The sequence below is a fragment of the Strix aluco genome, chromosome 9 (genome assembly GCF_031877795.1).
Source record: "Strix aluco isolate bStrAlu1 chromosome 9, bStrAlu1.hap1, whole genome shotgun sequence".
Lineage (NCBI taxonomy): Eukaryota > Metazoa > Chordata > Aves > Strigiformes > Strigidae > Strix > Strix aluco.
In genome coordinates, this window is record NC_133939.1 from 2,076,983 (window position 1) to 2,095,884 (window position 18,902).

At 61.5% G+C, this 18,902-nt stretch overlaps 1 protein-coding gene across 25 annotated transcripts in view; it reads right to left on the bottom strand.

Moving 5' to 3' along the window:
* Positions 1-694: 694 nt before the first annotated feature.
* The window catches only part of KIF1A (kinesin family member 1A), a 41,824-nt gene continuing 23,616 nt past the window's right edge, over positions 695-18,902 (bottom strand). For 6 of the 25 annotated variants that reach the window (XM_074833306.1, XM_074833296.1, XM_074833295.1 and 3 more), the window contains 24 exons: positions 15,801-15,919; positions 15,631-15,716; positions 15,194-15,332; positions 14,860-15,028; positions 14,416-14,506; positions 13,922-14,040; positions 13,735-13,790; positions 12,946-13,054; positions 12,758-12,824; positions 12,582-12,666; positions 12,103-12,208; positions 10,205-10,231; positions 8,452-8,475; positions 6,932-7,046; positions 6,558-6,691; positions 6,368-6,429; positions 6,110-6,255; positions 5,624-5,836; positions 5,392-5,469; positions 4,969-5,093; positions 4,684-4,827; positions 4,375-4,567; positions 4,181-4,302; positions 695-3,654 (listed from right to left, as the gene is read on the bottom strand). In XM_074833306.1, coding sequence (XP_074689407.1) covers positions 3,612-3,654; positions 4,181-4,302; positions 4,375-4,567; positions 4,684-4,827; positions 4,969-5,093; positions 5,392-5,469; positions 5,624-5,836; positions 6,110-6,255; positions 6,368-6,429; positions 6,558-6,691; positions 6,932-7,046; positions 8,452-8,475; positions 10,205-10,231; positions 12,103-12,208; positions 12,582-12,666; positions 12,758-12,824; positions 12,946-13,054; positions 13,735-13,790; positions 13,922-14,040; positions 14,416-14,506; positions 14,860-15,028; positions 15,194-15,332; positions 15,631-15,716; positions 15,801-15,919 — 2,572 coding nt within the window. In that variant the 3' untranslated portion in view covers positions 695-3,611. The remainder of the gene's footprint in view (positions 3,655-4,180; positions 4,303-4,374; positions 4,568-4,683; positions 4,828-4,968; positions 5,094-5,391; positions 5,470-5,623; positions 5,837-6,109; positions 6,256-6,367; positions 6,430-6,557; positions 6,692-6,931; positions 7,047-8,451; positions 8,476-10,204; positions 10,232-12,102; positions 12,209-12,581; positions 12,667-12,757; positions 12,825-12,945; positions 13,055-13,734; positions 13,791-13,921; positions 14,041-14,415; positions 14,507-14,859; positions 15,029-15,193; positions 15,333-15,630; positions 15,717-15,800; positions 15,920-18,902) is intronic. The other 19 variants (XM_074833313.1, XM_074833299.1, XM_074833308.1 and 16 more) reach the window with 7 other exon arrangements.

Here is an 18,902-nt window from a genome sequence, read left to right on the forward strand (position 1 = left end):
CAGGAAGGTTTTGCTTGTGTTTGTTGCCCAGTGACTCCTCAGCTGTGTTCCCTCGGCCTCTTTGTCTAGACAAAAGTAAAACACTCCCCATATAAGTCCCTGGCAGCGGCCTCCGGTGGGCACTTGGGCAAACTGAGATCGGGGGAACGCGGACAAAAGGACCAGAGATACCACCCAGGGAGGGTGATCTCGCCGATTTAGGAAGGAGGAACCTGGACTTTACTTCACAGGCAGGCTCTGGAAAGAGGGTCACTAGCGAACACTGTGAAGAAGACTGCTTACTTCTTCCCTCGACCACCGAAGCCCCTCACCCTATTTCCACTACGCATGCCTGCACTATTGTACTGGGTCTGGCCACACAACTATGTAACCACCACAACTATGTAAATGAATTCCAGGAACTCATTATCATGAGACACCCCTTCCCAGGAAATCTAATGAATGTGTATGATTTGTGTGTGTGTAACTGATGTCCCTTGCTAGTTCCTGGGAGCCCTTATGGTGGAGAATCCCCAGGGCGACCCCAGCGCTGCAGGTAAAGAATTCCTGCTGAACGGTTGTATTGGATTCTGCCTGTTGAGTGAATTTCTTTGTTTCACTCCTCGCCCGCAGCTCCAGGCCACTGTGCTGCCGGCCTGGAGGCGCCCAACCTGCCCACCCGCCCCAGGAAGGAGAGCTCGGTGGCGTGGGGGTGTTTGCGTTAAATACCACATTTATTTCAGAACCAAACAAGCCTCACGTGCGCGCGGACGGCCGGGACCCGAGGCACCAACCCCCAGGCACAGGGCAGGGAGGGCCTGGGGGTGCTGCCACGCAGGCAGGAACCAGAGGGCATGAAGGGCGGCCTCCCTCCTCTGCAGGCCCCCAGCCTGCCTGCTGGTGCTCGCCTGCCCTCCACACTACCGTGCCCCTGTGAAATTTCCCTTCTGACGGAGCTTACGGTCGTGCATAAGTATCGGGTTTGCGTTCCTCATCCCGGGGGAGGCTGTGGTGGTAGAGGGGACAGGCGGACAGGGGCCTGACCAGGGGGGGGAACACATGGTGCTGGCGAGAGTGGAGCCAGTAAGTCGGCAAGGGTAGCCCACGAGCCGGGGACATCCCGCAGGGATGCTGCAGGCGTCCAGTGAGCAGCCCTGAGTGCGGCGGCCCCCAGCCGAGCCGTCTGCTCTGCAGGTTTGCTGGCCTCAGGCACGCTTCGGCTCCGGCTGGAGGATGCCCATCCCACGGCCACCCCTCACCTGCAGCACAGGCATCACTGCCCAGCCGTGGCTGGTGAACCCATGTCTGGTCCCTGGCAGACACGGGTCCTGTCTCTGCCAGAAGCTGCCCTGGAAGAGCCCCCCCTCTCCCCTGAGGCACCCAGCGTTTCCACCCCTAGCCCCTTACATTGAAATCTGGGATGGTACTAAGTCCTTGCCCAGGGCACGGGAGCTGGGATGCCACAGCCCAGGCCTCTGCTTCACCCCAGCCACAGCTCTGCCCATCCGTGCCCCCGGGCAGGCACCTCTTCCTTCATAAAGGGCATGAGTTGGCCTCCAGGTCTCTAAAAATGCATCACAGCAGGAAAAATAACCCAGTTTGATGGTGAAGCTTGCCCTGGACGGCCAAGCTGCCACCTGCCCAGGGAGCAGAGCCGGGAGGAGGAACCCTGCCACAGCTTCAGGCTGAAGCGACGGGGTGAGATGCCCAAGGAGCTGTAGCAAGGCGGGGCAGAACTGTCAGAGGCTCAGGAAGGATCCCAGAAACCCTTCTGTGACCTGCAATCCAAGCTCAACAGCACCTGATGTACAGCAAGGGGAACCCTGTAAGCCTCTGCCCACCTGCCATGTCCCTACCTGTCTGTGCCCCCCACGACATGAGCGTAACGAGAAGACGGCACCACATCCGACACACACACACACACCCACACACACACACCACAGACAGCGCGGGGAGGTGCGGCAGAGCCAAGGCGCAGCCGTGCTGTGCGAGGGAAGGTCAGCCATGAAGGCGTGACAGCGAAGCTGGGGGAGTGCCCGGGAGATGCACGGAGGAAGATGCTCGCCTTCCTGCCCGGAGCTGTGCCAGTTGCCGCCGGCCACTCGGGAAGCCCTGAACAAAAGCATCCCCCCATGGGTGAGAGACGGAAGAAGGAGAGGGAGAGCTGCTGCTGGGGGAGGTGGGAAGCAGTGATGGCTGGAGAAGGTCTTTTTGGTGAAACCACCTCTGCCATGGGAAGCCCCCTGGATTAACGTGCCAATGGAGGCAGGGTGGGAAGGAGGTGGGTGCCTGCTTCTGCAGCAAGGGATGAGAAGTGAGAAAACACCAGCTACAACAGTAAAAAGAAGCCCCATCTCCACCCTGACATCCCCACGCCAGCCTCTCCCTTGCCACTCCAACCTGCTTCAAGCCTGTCACCCTGCTGGGATGAGAAGGGATGTGACAGCCCTTTTGGGAAAGGGCAATGAGGATCCTGCGGATTGGGGTGGTCATTCCTAGCCCTGGCTGCTGGGGAACTCTCCCATCTGGCTTTGGAAGCAGCCACCTGAACCTCCACACTTCCCGCAGGGATGCGACCCTTGACGTGCTGCCCTAAGATGGGGGGAAATCCCTTTGTACAATTCCTCAGGGCTCCCAGGACGGGATAGTAGAGCTGGCCCACATGCTTTTGGGGGGAAGGGACAGCCCCGCACGAGGTGACAGGCAGAGCCGTCCCCAGAGCCCTCCTTTTCCCTCTAGCAGGACCAAGCTCTGAAGAGAGGTGACCCATCCGTGTGGATGTGGGTGCCCTGGCCAGCCAAGACGGTGGGCTCCCCTCTCCCAGAGGTAGATGAAGCAGGTAGGAATTGCCTCCTTTGGGAAGACACGGTGGGCTGTCCAGCCACCACTCAGGGGAGAAGTAGTTTAAGCTGCAGGGGGAGCAAAGCAGAGGGTTGGGGAAGGGTGGGGAGCAAGGGTGAGAGCTCCGCTGCTGCTGGGTACATGCCAAGGATGTCCCGGGGAAGGCAGCTCCGGGACCCCAGCCCACCACCAAGGCTCTCCCCTGCCTGGGGGAGGCATTGTCTGAGGGCCAGGACCCAACTTATGGGATTTTTGTGACGTAAATAGAAATAAATACTTTATAAATATCATCTTAAACTACCAACACCTGATCTTACCCTGCCGTCTTTTGCAGAAACATCAATAAACTAGGAAATCCCCATACTTAAACTACCACTTTCCCTTCACGTGGAGGCAATTCCTCCTGCTATCCCACCTCCGAGCTTTACCGCACTCCCACCTCTGTAGATCAAAGACCAGCTTTTAGCCAAAACCGCCCTCCTCGCTCCCTCCCCTCCGACAGGGACCTTTCTGGAGCGTTACAGATGGTGTGACATGAAGGTCACCCATTGGGGGACAGGCAGAAGATGGCACACACACAAGAAATCCTGCCCAGGCAGGTCCAGGCTTTTGCAGCTACGAACGGAAGTGAGTTTCCCCCGTGAAGGTGTGAATCGAGACAGATCCCTCCATGGAGCAAACAGCTGGGGCAGCAGATGGTGTGAGATCAGACGTTAACATGGGAATCTTGAGACAGAATCAGCTATCTTGATCCTGTTGGCAGATGAATGAGGCGGAGGGTGTTTTACAGGTTAGATTCTCATCTGGGCTGTTCTCCTTCTGGACAGCTTGGATCTGATTTGGAGAACAAGGGAAAAAAGGTGTCAGAGATGTGTCCAAGAAGAGGTGTGGTCCCCCAGGTTCAGAATCCAGCCAGAGCTGGAGGGACACGGGATTAATGTCTCTAGCCAGAGCACACAAATTTCTGTGCATTTACTCCTATTCCCCTAGTCCTGCCACTTGAGATGGCCTCAAGAACTTTGTGAGATTCTCTCAAGAACAGCGAAGGGTCAGTGTCCTGCCGGCAGGCATGGATTTTGTTTTGAACTCAGCACACCACCACCTCTGTACCAGCCAGGATCTGACCCTAGATTGAAGCATTTAAGTGGGAAGGAGCTGAAATCAAGATTAATGTGGTCCAAGTTTCGCTGGCAGAGAGCCCGTCCAGGCACAGCTCTGCATGGGAGGTGCTGCCCATGCCTGGCTGGGGGGCTGCAGCAGGGAGGGCACTGGGAGCAGGGCAGGGAGTATGCTCGGCTGCCTGCAGACCCCCCACCGACAGCTTCCCTGCACCCCCTCTTCCCCCAGCTGTCCCCAGTACCTTATGGACCCAGCCAGGAGGGGGTTGAAGGCGTAGAGCCAGTCGTGCATGTCCTTGTCACTGCTTGCCTGCAGCAGGATGCCCCGGTGCTCCGTGCACACCGCAAACGTGTTTGGGGTCTGCTGGGGGAGAGACAGGGCTGAGTCCCTCACCCAAGGCGGTGCACAGAATGGGACTGGCTCCTGGCACCCTACCTTAAGCATGGCCTGCTGGTCCTCGCTGTACTCCACCTGGGCCTTGGAGAGGTTGAGTATGGCCCTCTCGACCGCGTCCTTGTCCGAGTTGTAGATGTAGACGTACGGGCGCCGGACCACCACAAAGCGTTTCACCCACCCATTGGTGTGGGGCTCCAGGAAGTGCAAGTAGCCCTTTTTGGAGACGATGGGGCTGCAGAAGGGACCGAGATCAGGGCGGGACACAGATCACAAGGAGGTGGCAATGGTAGGGCATGGTCCCCCCAGCCCCAAGGCCCTCCCCTCGATGCCTGCCCCAGCCATTCCTACCTGACACGGATCTCCTGGATGTCAGGCACCAGCAAACGCTGGGGCTCCTTCTCCTCCTCAGGCCGGCAGGCTGGGGACTTCTTCTGCTCTCCTACCACAGGCTCCAGTTCAGGGCTTTCCGCCCTGGAGGAGACCTGGGGGGGTCTGGGGAGGGAGGAGAAACCGGCATGTAGGAAGAGTTGACAGCTGGGGAACACCCATCGACCAGGGCTATGTCCCAGTGGTACAGCTGCCCTGCTTGGGGGATGCTGGGGTGTCACCCGAACCTCCCGGCCACCTTCTTACCTGACCTCCATGGCATTGTAGCGTCCTTCCACCAGCGACGGGCAGGTTGAGGAGGGGGTGAGAGTGGTGACCCCAAGAGCTGGCATGGAGGGATCTCTCATCAGGGTCACAGACATTTCAGACAGCTGTGGAGGAGTGGAGGTGCGGACTGAAGTTTCTGCCCAAAGCCAGGCACAGGCAAAGGACCAGGCGCCTGCTCATACAGGGAGAGGCCAGACCTCTGGCCAGCAGGGTCCTCTCCTGGCACAGTCCCAAGAACCACCAGCTCCAGGAACACCAGGGCGAGCGGAAGGAGCAGGGACCACTTGCACCATGGCGTGCATCCGGCCCCCACCCAGCCGGCCCCCACCCAGCCAGCCCCCCCTGGCCCCGCATCCCGCCCGGCCCCCGCCAGCCCGGCAGAGCCCAGGGCAGCAGCGGTACCTTGCTCTCGCTGGCGCTAATGCAGACATGGCTGTGGCTGTACTCCCTGTTGAAGGTGTGCGTGAGCAGGCGCAAGCACTGTGGAGAGAGGAGGACGCTGGGGCGGGAGGCACCTTCCTCCACCCTCCTCCTCCTGCTCCCCTTGGGCTTTGTCCTGCCACAACCCCCTGCCACCCCGTGGGAGCCCCTTCCCAGCTTCATCCCCACGAGCTGGGATACTGCAGGATGGTACCTTCACGGCCAGCTCCTTCTGCCTCTCGCTGGGGGTTTCGGGGGGAGAGGTGTGGCCCTCAGGGGCCCCATCGACAGAGAGCGGGGAGGAGACGCAGGAGGTGCTTCGGGACTCGGAGTCCTCACTGGAGCAGGGGGACAGGGTCTCCAGGCCCAGGCGCTGGGTCATCTCCAGCTTCTCGCGCAGGAGTAGGTAGTGCCTTGTCTTCTCCACCTGGGCACAGGCAGCCAGGCTCAGGGGTGGCCCCTTCCCCCAGGAATCCTTTCGAGGACCTCACTTCCCAGGCCCCATTAACCCCGTCTGCTCATCAGCTTTGGGTCTGCAGTGATGCCCAGGAGAGCACCGGCAGCACAGCCCCACTCCTGCCTCCTCCCGCACCCAGGAGGGCTGAGACCCCCGGGGTGGGGAATCCCACCGACCCCGGCAGGACAAGGGGCCACGCTGCAAATTGCACAGCCTCGGCCTGTTTCTAGCCCAGACTCTTACTTCTTGCAGGAGACTGAGTTTCTCCAGCTCCCACTGATGGTCGAGGATGAGGCTGTCGCTGCGGGGCCGCCAGCCAGCCAGGTTCTCCTCTCCCCGCACGTAGGCTACGGAGGTGTCCAGCACGCGCCGGCGCCGTCTCTGCATGCCTGCGGGGACAGATGCGTGGCTGGGGGGGACAGATGCACAGCCCCGACCCCAGACACCATGCCGTGCCTCCCAGCCTCACGGTGAACACCCAGGCAGAAGCGCGGCACCCACCTGGGCTGCCAGCATCAGCCACGCGGCAGAGGCTGAGCTCATAGACTCCTGTCACGCGGTTGCTGTGAGCAAAAGGAGACAAGGTATTATCAGCTCTGCCCCATCCCCACACCCCCACTGATGCCCCAGGAGGGCTCCAGTCCCTGCATGATGGCTCTGCTCCCCCAGAAAGGCAGGAGCATCCCAGTACCTCTCGGAAGCTCGCAGGCTGCCGCTGCCGAAAAGGTTGCGGATGGAGCGGGAGGCAGGAAGCTTGGCGTCCCGGGAGTAGAAAACCATGCAGAAGTCTTTGGTGATGACGGCGGGCTGAGTGCAGTTCTCCATCTGCAGCAGGGCAGGGGGGGAGGCGTCAAGGGGGGCTGTAGGTTGGCAGCCCAGTGGATCTCTCCCACCCCCGGTGCCCAGCAGTTCCCACTCCTGGGGTCCCACAGGGTCCCCAAGCACCAGGTTGAATCCTGCACCCCGTTAGCATCAGCGCCAGCTAAGGAGGGCTTCACACCCCCCAACAGTGGGGGAAATACCAGACTTTGTTGGCATTATAATGGCCCCAACTAAGCTCCTTGCCTCAATGTAGGCAGAAAGGGTGATGTAGATTTTCTCCCGGTATGGGGTGACACGGTTGAGCAGCAGCGAGTTGTGCATGGAGCTATCCCACGCTGTCTCAAACTGGTAGAAAGTCCTGCCGAAAAAAAGTAGCGGAACCGGTAAAACAACCCCCCCAGACCCCCAGGCAAGCGAGCAAGGAGATGCCATTGTCCCCCCCTGCAGCGCTGCAGCAGGCCTGCCAAGGACACACAGACATGCACACGCGGCAGGGACAGATGGGGACAGCCACTCCATAGGACGCAGGCTCAACACAAAGGGGGACAAGGCGTGGTGGGAAGGGGACATGGCACCCTCAAAACGGCCGACAGACTGGGGTTTTGGAGAGGAGGGACCGTGAGAGGAGTTGGGGCTCAGCTGGGGTGCAGGCAAGGCAGGGCAGGCTGGGAAAGCAAAGGAGGGCAAAAGAGGGTGCATGCCCCACCCCCCGTGCTCAGAGTGGGGGGCTGCCCCCCCCAGCACACCCAGGCCAGGTCCCCACCATCCAGCCCAGGGCACACAGCACCTCCCAGCCCCCGTCAGGAGCGGCTGTCACTGTTCAGGTGACAACAGCCAGAAGGGAAAGGAAGGAGGATGCTCAGCACTGGGGGTTGCTGCCCGCCTGCCCCTGGGAGAGCAGCCCCCCGCCAGCCAGGTCCTCTTCCCCAGGCCTGCCCCTGTCTGCCAGCCCTGAGCCCCAGCGGGACCTGGGGACCAGGATTTGGTGGCTGGCCCCTGTCGAGCTGTCTCCCCTGGCTCCTGCTCTGCCCTGATTGCCAGCCCCATTCCCACCAGGTTTCCTCACTCCCCTCGCTGTGTTTTCCAGGGCTCCCATGCTGGGAGAAGGAGTGGGGGACACCCAGCCCCACTCACCCAGTGCCTATGGGGTGCTGTAAGGATGGCGCAGCTGCCCGGAGCAAGAGTGGCCTTCGGGTCAAGCAACTGAGGCAGGGGGAAGCGGGAGGCAGCTCCGGTTTGAGAGCATGGGGGATCCCCTTTCACCCCCTGCCCCGCTCCTGGGCTCCCTCCTGGGCCAGCCTTGGGGTTATGGGACACCCACTCCCCAAAGCCACCCAGAGCTGCCGCAGCCCCAGATCCTGCCTGAGCATCCTCAGGCAGTCGTGGCTTAGTGATGTCTCAACAAGGACACTTCAGAACGTCCCCGAAGCAGCATCCAGGTAGCTGAGGGGCTCCTTTAATGAGAGCCGGGGCAGTCGGAAGGAGCGGGGAGAGGCTCTCGGCTGTGATTGCCCCCACATTGGAAGAAGAGGGAGAGCGACGCTTTCAGAAGGTGTATAAAACACATTAAAAAAACCCACATGAGACAGAGCCAAGTCAAAGGATCACTTTGCAGACACGGGTCACTTGAGAAGAGACTGCTCCCCAGGGAGGAGAAGAGGAGCCTCAGGGTAGTGGGGGAAGAGCAAAAAGCAAAGGGAGGAGGCAAAGGAGAAAGAGAGAAAAGCAGGAGGGACCAGACCGAGCAGGTGCACGCGAAATACCTAGTGTCATTTCCAAACGAAATGCTATAAGTGGAAGGCGACCCAAGGACAAACACACACACGTACACACACAGAAAAACGAAAGGTCAGAAAGCATCGTTCATACGGGGGTGGCGCAGGAGTGGGGCCATGAGGAAGGGGGCCCCTCCCGAGGGGACTCGTCCCATATAAGCACCTCTGGCTAGAGGAACTCCTGCCTAGCTGGACCCCGAATCAGAGCCCAGAAGGAGCTTGGCAAGGGCAGCAGAGGTTTACCTGCTTGGGTGAACACCCTCTGCCTCCCACCTTTCTCACAGTCCAGCAGCTGGGAAGTGAGCACGTTTGCTCTGCGTCCCCTGAACTCTGCCCTCACTGCCATCCCAGGGCAGGGAGCTCCTGCCCAGCGCAGCCCCCCAGGGAAGGTGCCTGTCGGGAGCAGGGACCAGCTCTCCCACCACCACCTACACAGTGGGAGATAATTTCTTGGCCCATCCCCAGGTCCACAGGGAGAGCATCACTATGCCGAGAGCCCATGGGCAATGCCAGCGCGAGTCCATGTCTCCTGCAGCAGAGGGCTGGATCCACACCAGATCCGTCCACCTGCACCCCGGGTGCCACTGGAGGGACAGCTCTGCTCTCGGGCACCTCTGAGCAGAGCTGGCTGTAGAGAGGGCAACCTCCTGGGCACACAGCTGCAGAGCCCACCGGGAGACTCAGGGGACCCCATCCTCTGTCTCCCAGATCACAGAATCACAGAATCATTCAGGTTGGAAAAGACCCTTGGGATCATCGAGTCCAACCCTCAGCCCTACTCTACAAAGTTCTCCCCTACCCCACATCTCCCCACTGCTCATCCAAACAACCCTTAAACACCCCCAGGGATGGTGACTCCACCCCCTCCCTGGGCAGCCTATTCCACTCTCCAACCACTCTTTGTGGGAAACATTTTTTCCTCATGTCCAGTCTGAACCTCCCCTGTTGCAGTTTAAAGCCGTTCCCTCTTGTTCATCAGAGATGCATCCCCCTCTTCTGCCACGGGCCATGGTGGTGGGATTCCCCCTCCTCCAGGGCCTTGGTGACGCGCTGGTCTAGGGGCTGGTGAGAGCACCCGGGTTGGGCGGCTCTCACCCACGCGTGGCACGCCAGGCTCACCCTGTGGTCCCTGCTGAACATCCCCCATCCCCAAACAGCTGCTCCCCCCCTTACACAGGGGTATTCACAGTCTGTGCCCCGTACGGGTACGCACATCCACCATCACACCTGTGTACAGACGCACACAGCCCGTATGCCGCACCTACGCCCGCGGGTCGATCGTGTTATCATCGCCAGGTGCCTGGGTGAGGGCTGGAGGCACCCCAAAGCCCCCGCCGCAGTCCACACCAGCCCTGCGGCTACTCCAAGCGGCACTGGGGGCTGAGCTGGGGCTGGGGCAGGAGGCGATGAGGGGGCGGCACGCTTGGCCCCGGATGCCAGAGAGATGGGAGAGCAGCGAAGTCAAAAAGCAAGAAGAAAACCCAAATCAGGCGATGGGGACGCAGGCGTGCGAGGGGTGCGGCAGCCAGCGAGAGCGCGGCCCAAACAAACAGCGAAAGGGGCCGAGTGAGCGAGAGGTGCCAGGGTGGGAGGGAGGAGGGGTGGGTTGTGTGGAGGGATGGGGGGCTGGTTGTCCAAGTGCTGCCTCCAGTGGAAGTGAGCCCACCGAGGCAAGGGGGGAGAAAGAAAGAAGAGAGAGAGGAAGGGGGGTGGAAAAAAAACCAATGGAAACAAATAATACCTAGGCATATCCGAATCAAGAAACTGCCTGCGAAAACACAAAACAATCACATGGTTAGTGTGGGCTTGGATGGGCAGCAGCAGCGGAGAGAAGCGAGGGGGGACCCTTGGCGCTGCCCCCTGCACCTCCTCCCTGGGCACTCAACGCAGGGATGGATGGGTGCCAGGGAGGGAGCTGTACCGCTCCCCCGGTCTCCTCCTGAGCAGCTCCGGGGGACTGGGGAGGCTGGGGAGGGGAGCCAGGGCTGCTCTGGGCGATGGAGGCTGTGTGGCGTAAGGCAGCGAAGCAGGGAGTACAAGCAGCTGGGGAGGAGGATGTAGTGGGCCCTAGCACTGCCCACTGCCCTCCCTCTGCCCGTCCTTGCAGGCTGCTGGAGCCGGAGCAAGCAGGATGAAGCGGGGAGGGGGTTGCAGCAAGGGCTTCTTGGCATTCCACGGGAAGCCAGCTGCCCCCTCCTCCCCCTGCCCAGCCCTGGGCATGCTTGACAGGATGGACACAGGACGGATACGGTGTGCATGCCAGCCCACGGCCCCACATCGGGGCTGGCCCTGAGGCACAGACCCTCTGAGCGTGCAGGTGAGGCAGGCTCTTGCAAAAGCCAAGCCCCTCACCTCCCTGCTTCTCTCCGGACCCCAAGCCTCCCCCCAGCCCGAGCTATGTCCTATTGACCTGCAGGACCTGTGGGGGGGAAGGCAGGAGCAGGAGGCACATCCCCCCTGCCAGGCTACACTAGAGATGCTGAAGATCTGATCTGGCTGCACCCGGGACCATCCAGCCATATCAGGAGCCGACATACAACAGCACAGCCCCAGGAGCCACCCAGCTCCCAGCAGCCCAGCAAAAAGCACTACAGCTCTGCCAGGCCAAGCACTCCTTGCCCAACTGTCCCCGCCTGGCCCTGCTCTGTTGTCCCCATGGCTGTGCCAAAATCTCCTGGTCCGACACTCGCACGAACACCCGACCCTGTGATTCAGCTCTGCCGCCCGGGTACTGCGTGCCTGTCGCTCCATTGTGCCCTGGGAGTGCTGCAGGCCAGCATCTCCCATCCAGACCCCCGTCATCCCCACCAAAAACACCCTGCCTTGGGTGACCCCGAAGAAAACGAGGGGAAAAGTGGTCCCCACTCCCCATCAGGATGCTCCTACACCAGCAAGTGCCACGCGCACAGCCCAGGACCGGTGCGACTGCTCCTGGCGCTGCCAACGACTGTCCCCGTCTTGTCACGGCTGCCCACACACACGCATTCTGGCCAGAGACTCTCTTCCAGCCCCCCAGGTTCTGGCAGCAGCCCCAGTGCAGAGGAGAGCTCTGCCCACCGCACTCACCGCTCCCCACCACCACCGCAGGACCCAGCCACGGAGATCTCGGAGATAAAAAACCTCCAGCCCCACTGCTCCCGCACCCCTGCCAAACCCCCAGCAGGGACACAGCCCCCTGGGACAGGCATGAAGGGGCAGGCATCCCCAAAGTCCCCTGGCGGTGATGGGGGATGGCTTTCCTGCATCACCCCTGCACAGACGGGGACCAGCTATGGGAATCAAGTGGCCTTTCCAGCAAGTTTGCTGGGACAGAGGACAAAGAGCCCTTTGGTGGCAGGTCCCCTGCAGCCACAGGGTCGGTACATCCTGTGCTGTCGGTCACAGCCAGCACTGAAGAGCAGGACGCCCACCCAAATTCCCTGTAGTGCCAAAGCCAGGTGCAGAAAGGCCTCAGGGAGGAGGAGGAGGAAGGGGGCTGGCAGCCCTGAACCCCAAGACCCTCTGCAGCTCCAGAAAAGCCCCCCCCACCCAAAGCAGCAACAGGTCTGAGAGCCCCCCCAGGGGAGAGAGGGGCACCCCACACCCTGCTCCCAGCCCTCACCACAGCGAGGGAAGAGCAAGAGAAGAAGCGGCACGCACCGGTCGTCCTGGGAGGGGTGGATGTACCCAGAGGAAAGGATGTTCAGGGACAGGATGTTGGGGTCAATGAGAGACTCGTCTGCTTCTGGGGTGTTCCGAATCCGACCTGCAAGCACAGCACAGGGATGCCGCTCAGGCGAAAGGCAGTGGCCCTGTGAGGGTCCCCACAAGGGGCAGGGATGGCCCAACCTGCCTGCAGCCCTCAGCAGCACCCCTGTCACAGGCAGCTGCCGCCTGGCACTTGGCCACTCAGGTCTGGAGGTCCTGGTCCAGCTCCCAGAGGCGGTGGCCAGGACCAAGGCACCCTGCCCACACAGCGTCCCAGTGTCACCCGCCACTTTGCTATTGCAGGGTAGGAGGGAAGACGAGGCACAAAGCCCCGCATGGGAACGTGGGTGAGAAACAGCCTGAGAGGAGGATGCTCAGGAGCTCGGCAAGCTGGGGGTGGTTCACAGCCCACCCAGCCTGGCTCAGCTTACCCACAACCAGCTCCCGCACTTCCTTCCAGCGGATGAGGCTGCCTGTTTCGTGCACCAAGGTGACAGTGATTCTCCTCTGGATGCCCTGAGACCCACGAGGCCAAAAAGAAGAGACAGTGGTTAACACAGCTCCTGGCAGGAGCCAGAGCCGGGACGGCATCTCAGGGAGGGAGTACCTGGTGGAGGAGGAAGGTCCCATGGCACGGCATGCCTCCGCGGTGGTCCACAACGGCAGGGATGTAGCTGGAAGAGAGGATTGTGGCGTGACACAGAGCCCCGTCAGCCTGCCCAGAAGTGCCGAGCACTGGGAAAATCACCACGCTGCCTCCCTTTCCTTCCTGCTCCCCTTTCCAGCAGGACTTACTCGCCGTTGGCCTCCAGCTCACAGATCTCGAAGAAGACCATCAGGTCATACTTGCACTGGCATGGGCCGGCGCTGGGCCGAGTCATGGTGCTCAGCTTCGTCGCAGGCACTGCAGAGGGTGGGAAAGACAGCTGAAAGGGCGAGCTCACCGCTGGCGTTTGGAGTGAGGTACGTGCAGCAGGCAGGGTAAGGGCAGAGCAGGCAGGAAGTGCAGGGAGACACATGGAGTGCAGAGGGGGACAGCCTCATCCCAGGGTCCTCCCTGACCACCAGCATGCCTTCTCCCATGCCCAACGCGGAGCAGCGAGGGTGCCAGGATGCAGCCAGCCTCACCCACCCCCGAGCTGCACAGCCTGATCCCACAGCCCTGGCAAGGACACATCCTAAACCATGCAGCGCTGCTCCAGGAATCACTCGGGGACAGCCAGAGGGAGGGTCCCCTGGTGCCAGCGTGGGGATCACACAGCAAACCACGGTGGTCAGCCAAACCACAGCAACTCAGGTCTCGGTGGCCAGAGCACAGTGGGGACCCTGTAGCCTGTGGCATGGTGGGGCTGGGAGGCAATCTGAGCCATCAAGGGTGGGTAGGCTCCTCCCTGCCACTCCACAGGAGGTGAGAATGGGGCTTCGCATCAGCCGGGTGCTGCAGGAATGGGTGCCAAGGGCTTCTGGGTGCTCTGGCCCACCATACATTTTGTGGTGCCCCTGGGATAGTAATTGGTCCCCCTGGGACCTTGCACTCATCATGGGGACCATGGGCAGGCAGAGAGGCAGGAGGCCAGGTCCTACCTGGTTTGGAGAGCGGCATCACACGGGGGAAGTGGCGCCGGGATGGCCTCAGTGGACTGCAGAGAGAACCGGTTCAGTTAAAGCATCCACAGGGACCCTCAAAGCCCACCTCCACCCCGGGGCCACCCCCTCCTGCCACCTGCCCCCCCTTTCGCTGGGTCCCCACCAGGAAGCCAGCTGCACCCACCTCAGGACGTCCTTGCAGAGGGGCGGGAAGGGGTGCTGCTGGTAGTGCCCAAAGACTTCAAATACAATCGGTTGGCTCTTGATGTATTCAATGAAGGACTTGGTCACCTCCACAGCGATCTGGAAGAGAAAGAGCTGTTGATGGCACAGTTTAGCTGGGAAAGGGCTGCAGCCAGCAACAACACCAGGGAGGTGGGAGGGTGCAAGCCTGTCTGATCCCCTGCACCCCTCACCCATCCCCTTCCACGTGGCCTGGGGAATGCTCTCCCCACCAAGACCACTGCCATGAAATCCCAGCCTTTTTGGGCAGAGTAGCAGCTTCTGGTCTTTCTCCCACACATCCACCTTGTCTAAGGTTGGCTTAGCTGGGTGGCTGTGATGGGCTGGGAAAGCCAGGAGGAAGCTGCTCCCCAGGGGAGAAGATCCGGCCAATGGTCCCGCGGAGACCCTGGCAGCTGTGGGGGTGATGGGTCTGGGCAGGGAAGGGGTACACACGTTTTGGACGTGATAGAAGCCCAGTGGTGGCCCCCGTCCTGTGTTCTTCAAGGGCTCTGTCGAAAAGGCCTCGTCATGGCGATGGATGAAGCTGTGGAGGGAAAGGAGGTGGCTCAGGGGCTGCAGGATGGGGACACGATGGCGCAGGGAGGGGAGAGAGGGCAGGGGCCAGGAGAAGAGCCTGCTCCCCCCAGGGCTGCTGCCCGCACCCTGGACTGTTGCAGGACCCCCCTGAAGCCAATGAGAACCTCTCCCTGCCTTCTGCCAGTGACCAAACAAGGTACCAGACAAGCACATGGGCTCATCCTGCAGCCATCCTGCACCCCCATCCATGAAGGGCTCCGAGCTGGTGGGGGTGGGGCTCCCCGACATTCACCACCAGCTCCGAGGCGATGGCCAGAGCAGGGCGGGAGATGTGAGGCTGGGGGGGCACAAGGGGCTCACTTGAACTGGCAGAAGATGTCTGCGTATTCCGCAGAGATGCTGGAGGCTTGCAGGACTGTCACACGGAAAGTGAAGATGCTGCCCAGCTTCAGGTGGTCCAGAGCCGTCTCCAGAGGCCCGTCTGGCGTGGGTTTCTCCGGGCTGTCCAGGAGAAGGTCCTCTGGGGTCACTGCGGGGAGGGGAGGGTCCTCAGCAAGGCATGAGGGTCACCCCCCCTTGGTGTCTGCCAGCAGCCTCGCACTGGGACAGCAGGCTTTTAATGCTTGGGCAGGCACAGGAAGCTGGGTGCCAAGGCAGGGGGTTGCTCCCCAACTGCTTCTCAGCACCCCCTCACCTGCGCAGGTGTTGTTGTTGACTTCGTCAGCGGAGGGACCCATGTCGCTGACCTGCCCCTGGCCTTCGACGATGCGCAGCTCCTCCTGGGAGGTCCCCGAGCGAGACATCCCCACAGCTGGGCACGACTCTGACTGGAACTGCACCAGGAGCGGGGCTCAGGGATGCTGGTGGTCCCCGAGGTGGTCCGCCAGCGCCCTGAGCACCGGGGCACCTCCAGCTCTCCCCTCCCATCCCACTGCAGCCCACCCTGGGACACGGGCAAGAGTGGGGTGCATCGGTGGGTGCCAGAGGGCTGCCTCGTGGACTGAGAACATGATCCCTTCAGCGTGATGCCTGCACCTCTGGGAGCCCGGAGGTCCCCAGGGGGAAGCATTGCTGTGGCAGGCAGGGGTCTGCGGTCCCCAGGCACCCACCAAGAGCCAGCTGCCACCATACCTTCTCAAAGTGCTGGTCATCGAAGGATATCTTGGCTGTCCCCGACTGCCGCACACCGGAGCCATAGTCGGGAGCTTCCTCATCCGCTGGAGGAGGGATGGGGGTGAGCTGGTGTGGGGGGCACAGGGGATGCCAGGGGCACGTTTTGGGGAGGGGGGTCCCCCTCCTACCTGAGATGGCCTGAACGGCCACGCGCAGGAAGCCCTTGACCTCGCCCTTCTCGCTGACGATGGCCACGCGGTGGACCAGGGGCACGGGGTAGAGAAGGTTGCTCAGGTAGACGAAGGCCCTGCCAGAGGAGGGGGACACACACAACACGGGGGAGAGTGGTCACTGCTCCCACCCGCGGGTCCCCAGGCGCGGGTGGCGCGGCCGGCGGCGGCCGGGATCCCAGGTCACCGCTCACGGCACGACCGCAGCGCTGCAAAGCAAAACTAAAGAGAAGGCAGCCAGGGCCAGCCGAGAGGGGCGGGGAGCGGGCAGCGGGCGGGCAGCGTGCCGCAGGCAGGCGGGCAGGCAGCACGCCACGGCAGCACTACGAAGCAGATGGGGCTCGCATACCTCTCCGGCTGTCACCTCCGTGGCGGGCGGGGAGGGGAGGGGGGCTGCGCCGGTGCCACCGTGAAGCTGGGAGAGAAGAGGAGCTTCTCTGCGGTGGAGAGCCAGAGGACTAGGGCAGGAGGTGCTGCAACACGACTCAGGGGCAGCTGTGGAGTCACCGTGGGGGGGACAGGGGCAAGGCAGGGGGGGAAGGGAGGGTGACAAGGGAGGTAGAGACCGGTGGGAGCAAAGGAGGGGAGAGGAGGAGGTCCTGACCGGAGGCCAGAAGCCTCCAGAGATGAACCTGCCGGGGTGGTCCTGGCCCTGGCTCTGCCCGCGGTGCTGCGGGACCGCTGGTGGCTGCAGATGGCCTTTGCCCAGCTGGGAGGGAGGCTGCACAGCGTGGCTGGCAGCATCGGCGGCCTCTCCCCCTGCCCCATCCCTTCACACACATGGCTTCAGGGTCACAGACCGCCCGCAAACGCATCAGAGAGCCGGCTTCTCCCTGTGGGCAAGAAAGGAGCTGTCTGCTCCCAGCACGGCAGGTCTGAGCCTCCCCGCTGTCCTCCGTGGCGTCCAAGTCGCCGACACTCCTTCAACGCGATGGCCACACCACGTCTCTGCCGGCACCTCCCACCAGGCCGCAGCTCCCCATTTCACAAGCATTTTGCCTCCTCTTGCTGCCTTCCTCAGCCTTGCCACCAGCCGGCTCGCTGTTCGACAGTCCTGGCACTCTGGCGATGGTGGCCTGCTGTGCCCTCAGCGGTGACAAGTCACCTCCACAGCCTTGGCACTGAGCTCCCTGCCAAGCGGGGCAAACTGCCCTTGCCGGCAGGGCAGCACCACTCCCAGCAAGAGAGGATGCGGGGTGCCTGGCACCCCTCCCCGGGGGGCCCACTGGAGTCTTGACATGCACCGTCTTCGAGTGTGGCGGGGCAGGATGGTGCTGGGGCTGGCCAGGACACTTCTGCTTTGGGAGGCGCCCATGGGGGTTGCATCTCTAGGAGGCTGGCAGTGCTGCCCATGATGTCCCAAACTCGCAGGCATCTTTGCAGACATCCAACGGCACCCGAAAGTGCCCAGGGGGCTCTTGCAGGAGGCCCCAGCCGCACACTTGCAGCCCAAGCCCCAAAGTCTGGAGGTTCCCCCTCCTCTGCTGACTTCCATTGACCTTCAAGAGCTGCTTGAGGCTTTTTCCACCCAAGGCATCTCCAAGGACTCAAGTCGTGGAAGCAAAGGTGATGCCCCATCACTGTCTCTGTCTCACCCCATCTCTTCTTGGAGGCCACCAGCAACAAGTGGCTGGACTGTGTCAGGGCTTCCCAGAGGGACCACGTGCCCGGGGCAGAGCCCTGCGACCACAGGGAGGTCTCGAAAGCGTGGGGATCTGGGTGCACCCGCCCGCCCAAACCTGCAGGGCAGCTGCTGTTGAAGCCAAGGGGGTGGAGAGGGGAGGAAAGAGGAAGAGGGCGGGGGGGGGGGCAGGCGGGGAGGAGGGGGACAAGTGTGTCACTAGAGGAAGGAGGGCAGGGACACTAACCACAAGATTGGTGAGGTGCAAAGATGGCATGCTCAGACCAAAGAAAAGCCTTTCCAAAGGAAGACAGAAGTGAAATAACCCCAATTTTCGCTAAAGCTTTGGAGAGATAGAGCCAGCAGCTAAAAAAAAACAACCCAAAAAACTAAAAAAATAAAACAAAAACCAAAAAACCTAAAAGAAAAAAAAAAAGGAAAAAAAAAAAAATCAAAGACAAGGATCCAATCATAAACCAATCCAAGCACACTTCACAAGAAATGTGGCTGGCGGAGCTGCTGCGCGGGGAGCCAAACCCAGGGCAGACTCAAAAGAAGTCAGAAGGTGCCAAGCTCCAGTGAACGTGCCCCCAGCACAGAGCGGGGCGGCTGCCGCAGGGCCTTGTTTGGTTTTTTGAGGTGCCCCTGAGAGTTTTGGGGGGGTTTTTGATGTTTTTTGTTTTGTTTTTTTTTTAAATAAGGAAAAAAGGAAAAAAAGTAAAAAAAAAAAGGGGGAAGAACCCAGCTCTTTCGGTCTGAGGCTGCAGGACTCTTACCCCACCTCCGCCCTCTCTGCCTGCGCTGGTCCCCCGCCTTCCCACCTCGCTGTCTGCACTCTGCCTGGCAAGGATAAGCCTGGCTTTAGCACACAGAGGAAGAGGAGCTCCAGCTCCAGCCGTGGGGGCAGCCCCAGCGGGGAGAGGGTCACCAGCATGAGTCCCTCTGGCTGCTGCTTGGGGCAGAGGCTCCGGGACCAGCTCCGGGCACACATGCCCTTGGGAACAGCGTGGAGCTGGAAGCGCTGCATCCCGTTTTGGGGATGGGCAGATTGCAACCGGGTTTGGCGGCACAGCTGGTTTTGCAGCGGCTGGTGGGTTTCTCCAGGCCAAGACTGATGGAGCCCAGGGGGGTGTCCTGGCCAACAGGTAGGAGAAATCAAAGCTCTTGTCCTCGGCTGGAACCGAGGAGGAGTTGGAGCCTGCACCCAGGTCCCTGCGACCTCCCTGAACATCTTCTGTGCCAAGCCGGCAGGGTTGGCCCCAAAAGCCAAGCACTGAGCACAGGTGGCGAGGGAAAACGCCGCTTTTCACAGAGCCCTCCTCTCCCTCCTGCGCCTGGCTCTCCCCTCACTCCTCTCGGCTTTGTCCCCCCCAAACACTGGGGGACATCCAAGCCTCCATGCTCGGGGGAGCTCACGCTGACTGATGCAGCTGGGATGG